At 37.9% G+C, this 7500-nt stretch overlaps 1 protein-coding gene across 1 annotated transcript in view; it reads right to left on the minus strand.

Moving 5' to 3' along the window:
* The window catches only part of LOC308706813 (transmembrane protein 150A), a gene marked incomplete at both ends in the record, with an annotated part of 13516 nt that overhangs the window by 3504 nt on the left and 2512 nt on the right, over positions 1-7500 (minus strand). Inside the window, 3 exons of the mRNA XM_081392678.1 lie at positions 1662-1831; positions 3854-4031; positions 5126-5283. Coding sequence (XP_081248804.1) covers positions 1662-1831; positions 3854-4031; positions 5126-5283 — 506 coding nt within the window. The remainder of the gene's footprint in view (positions 1-1661; positions 1832-3853; positions 4032-5125; positions 5284-7500) is intronic.

Here is a 7500-nt window from a genome sequence, read left to right on the forward strand (position 1 = left end):
AGTTTCGCCTCTTGTTACTTCTATACTCTTTGACCATAGATATGTGTATGTAGAAACTACATTCAACCGCTCAAGACACGTCGGCGCGCCCGCCATCTTGGAACGGTCAGCGTGTCCTCTCTCACAGTAATGCCGCGTTCCAGGCAACCTGTAACCCGTGTTTTTCCAACTCGTAACTGGGAGTACATCGATCTAGTACGAGTTCACGGGTGGGAAGTTACGGGTTTCACTGCCGTTCCAGTGCACTTTCACGGGTATAAGGTTGGAAAAACACAGGTTACAGGTTGCCTGGAACGATGTACTCCCATTTACGAGTTGGAAAAACACGGGTTACAGGTTGCCTGGAACGCGGCATAAGAACAAGATTCTGGTTGTGAAGTGAGACAGTATAAAGTCTCCCTGTAGTCAATACTTTTATCCCTCAAAACTCATATTTGAGCACCAAAATGACATATTTAAACGTTTTTCCCTGGAAAAAAATGCATCATGTTTTAAAATAGTTTAGTATACGCGGTTCTATGAATATGGAAACGAGTCCCGCCTCCACTCACTCACTCAGCTTAGAGATCCACTGGTTGACGATCACACGTTGATCTGATTGGTTACAAGGTAGTTTGTGACGTCAGAAACACCAGCGATTTCAAAGCGTGTTTTTGAGACTGTCTTTGGTTCACTGCAGTTTTAAGGAGGAAATACTCAGCAATGCTGTCGACTTATGAATTTACACATGGTTTGTCTTAAAGCATATTAAAATGGGATAACCTCTTACAGGTGAGAATGTGTTGGTTTGTGTTTTATATGTATATTAACTCAATAGGTTTTACTATGGTACTTTTAATGTTTTTACTTTAACTACGGTAAATTAAATGTCGTATTAGCTGACGCCTTCGTCTTGTTGTATTGTGTTAGTTTAGCAAAATCATCTGTTGAGGTTTATTGCAGATATAGATATTCATTAGTGCGTCTAATTACGTCTTGCAATCATGTAATCATGTTAACATTCCAATAACTACAATCGCTTTATTATGGAAGCACAGTTCATGGACAAAAGTGGGATATAAATCTGAAAATGCAAGGAAAAAACTCAGAATTGTGAGATAAATAACAGACTTCCATACGTTATTAAACAATATTTCACAAATTGTTTGTGCATGTTTGTACCCAATAAACTTAATGAACAGTAATAATTCAGCTAAACGTCTTTCCTAAAATACAGAACTATAACTGATCTATAAAATCTGACATATACAGTACTTGCTGTACTCACTGTGAGGACATAAAGATCAGTTAAATAAATATCACAGAACTTTCTTACCAAAGAAAAGTGGTAAATATGTTGCCAATACAAACAAACCGGTGAACATTCCTGCACATACTTTTGATGACCTTCCACATAACGCAGAATTGAAGATCAGACATGTTTTTTTTTTTTTTTGCAATTTATAAGACACTTTGCTATTTAGGCACTTGAACTTGAGTTCACCATAAAACACTCAGAACATTTTCACATTAGTGCAATGGAAAGATTAAAGCTTCGATGCAAGTACAGAGTCTTTATTAATAAGAGCGTAATTAAAGATTATTCCACCAGGTTGCACATTAATACTCATCTTCTCTCTCTATATAATCACAGCTCAAATGCTGATGTTCACACGTCAGACTTTCTCTAGTTTCCGTCTCGTCATCAGAGCCACGAGTGTTTCTGAAGAGATGGAGCTGAACTCGTGCGAGAACGAGCTGTAAAACAGCAGAACGATGATGGCAAACGTCCACTCCGATATAGCGGCCGCATGCTGAAGAACAAAACTCTCCTGGATGAAAAACACGCCGCCTGCAGGACACAACGTTAAGGAACAGCTGGATAAACATCTGGTCATACACTGAAAAAAAAATCTGTTAAATTTACAGTAAAAAAACGGCAGCTGTCGTTGCCAGAACTTTACCGTAAAAAATACGGTAGCAACAATTTAGGTTTTACAGACTTAACTTAAATTTACAGTAAAAAAATGGCAGTTGTGGTTGCCAGAGCTTTCCTGTAAAAAATACAGTAGCAACAATTTAGGTTTTACAGACTTAACTTAAATTTACAGTAAAAAAGGCAGCTGTCGTTGCCAGAACTTTACTGTAAAAAATACGGTAGCAACAATTTAGGTTTTACAGACTTAACTTAAATTTACAGTAAAAAAAAAACGGCAGCTATGGTTGCCAGAGCTTTACTGTAAAAAATACGGTAGCAACAATTTAGGTTTTACAGACTTAACTTAAATTTACAGTAAAAAAAGGCAGCTGTCGTTGCCAGAACTTTACTGTAAAAAATACGGTAGCAACAATTTAGGTTTTACAGACTTAAAGGGGTCATATAATGGTACATGCACTTTTACAAGTTGATTGCACTGAAATGTCTGTTGGCAGTGCCTGTACACAACCATCCTATCATGATAAAAATCCATCCAGTGGTTTTGTTTTAATCTCCTTATATGTTTGACCATCTCTGAAATCAAGCCGTTCGATATTGTGACGTCATAAGATCGTACGCCCCTCCCGCTATTGTGATTGACAGCCGTGTTTCAACACAAGACCCGCCCTGAGCGAGCTGTGACAGCCGTCGTCATAGTAGTCCGCCATTGTTGATATGCTGGAGTAGAATGACGTCTAAGCGATTGTGGTGTTCTGTTCTTAGATGTAATAAGGAACACAGCAGTCATTTGGATGTTCCTAAATCTGAGCCGTTATAGATGCAGTGGCTGAGTTTTGTTTTTGAAGCAATATGCCCAAAGGATTGACGCGGGGATTCCCTCACGGGGATTCCCCACGATCGTCTGTGCTTTCATGTTTGCACGAATCATTTCACACCAGACAGCTTCACAAACGAGAAAAAACGGATCGGTACCAACGTGTTCCTGCTGAACCTCCAGAAGATGTGAGTGTAATGTTTTATTAACCTTTATATTAGTATTTATATTAATCTTTGCAAAATTTGCAAACCTTGCTGCAGGCTTCACGATGAATGCGTCTAAGGTTTACACTCAGGGTACATTACGGCATGTTTTCTATGTACGACGTTCTCAATATAATTCATAATCCCACGTTTATAACGAATAACACGTGGTTATTGTGTTAGATACGGTCAGAGAATGTCTAATACGGTGTACCCACAGAACAGAGGGGCGGGGTGAGCAAAGCTCATTATCATTTAAAGACACATGCACTGAAACGGCGTGCTGAAAACAGAGCTGTTTTTGACCAGGTAAAATTAGTGTTTTCTTACAATACTAATGAGAATTTTTAATTAAAGTATATTACAAACTTTTAATTTAGACCCTAAAGAATCATATTAGCTTGTACAAAAATGGCATTATATGACCCCTTTAACTTAAATTTACAGTAAAAAAAAACGGCAGCTGTGGTTGCCAGAGCTTTACTGTAAAAAATACGGTAGCAACAATTTAGGTTTTACAGACTTAACTTAAATTTACAGTAAAACGTATTTCACTATCTGACATAATGTTAATTTACGCACCAAATGAAATACTATATCTGTTTTATACCATTGTTATACACTGACAACCACCAATCACAGTGGTGATGAGAGTCACATGATGAATCAAAGCTCATCACAAGCAGATTTTCCACAAGAAAGAAATGTAATTTTTCACTTCTAAAACTGTAAATTTAACAGAATTTTACCGTATTTGACCTTACATTAAACGTATATATATTATGAAAACCTTCTGTTAACCAATTAACCGTTGTTAACCAAGTTTTTCACCGTAGCATTTTTACAATAAAATACCGTTAAAATCATAATTTTTTTAACAGTTTTAAGAGTTTTCTCCCTGGCAGTGAAGGATATTGAGTATGAGGGTGGTGAAGGCCAGTGAGGTGAGTGTGAGCCTCAAATGAGCCGTCTGGAAGTCTCTCCGCGTCTCGGCCGCGCGGTACGACAGCAGCGTTTGCACACACACGAACAGCAGACTCGCGGGGAAGGCCAGACCCGCGCCCACATAGTGAAGAACTTTAGCATGATCCACCTGCAGAAAACAGCCAGCGTCAGTCACAGCACGGACTCTGCAAACCAGTTACAATAGAAAAACATGCTTTTTTATGACAACCTCCATTTGCATTTTAAATGGGACTTTAAGATGAATTCTATAGGTTTTTATTAGAGATGTGTGGCTCTTATGCAACATTTCTGTTTAATTTATAATTGTTGTTGTGCTGTTTTTGCACTGTTTGTTGAGCCTTTGACTAAAGACAATTTTTTCTACCCTGTAGGGATAAACTATTTGTAAATTAGCTAAAAAAAAAAAAACTAATTTTTATTTAAAACCTGGATATGTATAATATAAAAAAATGATTTTTAAAAGTAAAAAAAAAGTACTATTTCAGTCTTTCCAAGTCAATGTGTAACTTGCTGTTTATGTGTGAAATTTACTAGCATTTTCTGTGAAAATTGTTACGGAAACTCATTAATTTTTTATTATCAGTATCAATTTTGCCAACCCCAAAAAATAACAAATAATAATATATAATTTAAATGATTTATAATTGAACTTCTGGAATTTTAAACATTTATAATTATTTTATTTAATTATTTCATATATTGCTACTCCTTTATTTAGTAGGGTTAGGTTAGATTCTCTTTTCTGGGGATTTCTCACATGTAATGGTGATGTTAAGGTTTTTTAAGGTTTGCTAAGGCTTAGTTTGTAGTCATTGCTAATTACTTTAAATGCATCTATGGTTGTTTATTTGTTTATAGTTTAATGTCATGTTACCACGGCTATATTTATGGCGAGAAACATGTTAAAAAGGTCCCAAAATATACAAATCACAAAATAAACAAAACAAAAAAATGTACAAAAGATTTATCTTTGATAAAACTAGTAAGTATGTCATGACTGCTTGTATGATTCAATCTAAAAGAAAGTTGAAACCTTCACAATCCATTAAAATATGCTTCAAAATGTTAGACTCTTGCAAATTTATCACAGTAGTGAGTAAAATAACAAATAACCAGCATGGTGCTTATGGAGAAATTCAGACATGAATTGATACGTGAATTGTGAAGCTCTTTAATGAATCATATTGAAGAAAAAGAGTAATTTTGTTATTATTTTCTTACTTGAAAGTTTCCAACAATCACGAGTCCTGTGGCACAGAGCCATCCGGCAAACAGACCCTCGATGTTCAACACGTTATTGCTCTCCTTATGGATCAGTTGAGCGTAACGCAACAGACCAATCACAGTCACTGCAACACACAACAGACCAATCACAGTCACTGCAACACAACAGACCAATCACAGTCACTGCAACACACAACAGACCAATCACAGTCACTGCAACACACAACAGACCAATCACAGTCACTGCAACACACAACAGACCAATCACAGTCACTGCAACACAACAGACCAATCACAGTCACTGCAACACACAACGGACCAATCACAGTCACTGCAACACACAACAGACCAATCACAGTCACTGCAACACACAACAGACCAATCACAGTCACTGCAACACACAACAGACCAATCACAGTCACTGCAACACACAACAGACCAATCACAGTCACTGCAACACACAACAGACCAATCACAGTCACTGCAACACACAACGGACCAATCACAGTCACTGCAACACACAACAGACGAATCACAGTCACTGCAACACACAACAGACCAATCACAGTCACTGCAACACACAACAGACCAATCACAGTCACTGCAACACAACAGACCAATCACAGTCACTGCAACACACAACAGACCAATCACAGTCACTGCAACACACAACAGACCAATCACAGTCACTGCAACACACAACAGACCAATCACAGTCACTGCAACACACAACAGACCAATCACAGTCACTGCAACACACAACAGACCAATCACAGTCACTGCAACACACAACAGACCAATCACAGTCACTGCAACACACAACGGACCAATCACAGTCACTGCAACACACAACAGACGAATCACAGTCACTGCAACACAACAGACCAATCACAGTCACTGCAACACACAACAGAGCAATCACAGTCACTGCAACACACAACAGACCAATCACAGTCACTGCAACACAACAGACCAATCACAGTCACTGCAACACACAACGGACCAATCACAGTCACTGCAACACAACAGACCAATCACAGTCACTGAAACACACAACAGACCAATCACAGTCACTGAAACACACAACAGACCAATCACAGTCACTGCAACACACAACAGACCAATCACAGTCACTGCAACACACAACGGACCAATCACAGTCACTGCAACACACAACAGACCAATCACAGTCACTGCAACACACAACAGACCAATCACAGTCACTGCAACACACAACAGACCAATCACAGTCACTGCAACACACAACAGACCAATCACAGTCACTGCAACACACAACAGACCAATCACAATCACTGCAACACAACGAGTTTAGAAGAAGAGAGTTTATACAGTTCAGAATCAATCAATCTCTCACCCAAGAATGAAGCAGCGCTGCACACAGAGCCGGATTAACGCAAAGGCAAACTAGGCACGTGCCTAGGGCCCGATTGGTTGGATGGGGCCCAGACAGAGGGACAAAAAAAAAAAAAAAAAAAAATGTACAAATGTCCTATCTACAATTTATTTCAATATTTATTTATTAACTAAAAATAGTGACGATGTTTATCTTAACCATAGACTGTTACATTACTACAGTTAAACCAATTAATGTGTCCGTTACAAAGCGGGTGCCGGCTTCTGAAAGTATGTGTAAAGAACGCATCCATCAGGTGCTGCGAGGCAAAAGCCTAATAAGCACACAAAGAAGCACATCTCATAATGCAGGTGTGTGAGTTGTCGTCATCTATTTTGGAGTGATTGCAATGTATTCTAAATATAAACTTGTACTGTAGATCAGCGTCATTTCTGGAAAAATCATTCACCGCTTTATTACGAGTTTAAAAGAGCGCGAGCGTAACGTGCCCAAGACGCGACGCTTTGAATTTGCGCGTACAATGAATAACATCGCGTCGGGAGCTGACTAGTAAAAAAGCTACACAATTAAAAGACAAGACGTCTGTATTCTAAGTTAAAAAGCCAACACACTACAACATTTTTAAATGTTTCAAATAAAGGATCTCATATCTATGGGTCTATCTTCTAAATTCTGCTGATGATTAGATTCCTGACATTACGCCAATAATATCACTTTATATATTTTTTTCTGCTCAGTAGCGATCGTGTCTTTCTCTTCCACTTGATTTGTGTATAGCATATTTAAGGTAGCAATGCAATATAAAATCACTTATGCTCATCTACTGAAGTGGGATTCTGGAACTGTGAATAAATTGAATAAAACAGCAAAATAACAACAACAACAACAATAACATCTTCATTAAACAAAAAAGAGATTACCTTAGATAAAGTTTGATTAATATGTACATACAGTACCGGTAAAAGTCTGGACCCATTACTATTTTTAATGTTTTTGA

The sequence above is a fragment of the Scardinius erythrophthalmus genome, assembly GCF_964197995.2.
Source record: "Scardinius erythrophthalmus genome assembly, chromosome: 18".
NCBI lineage: Eukaryota > Metazoa > Chordata > Actinopteri > Cypriniformes > Leuciscidae > Scardinius > Scardinius erythrophthalmus.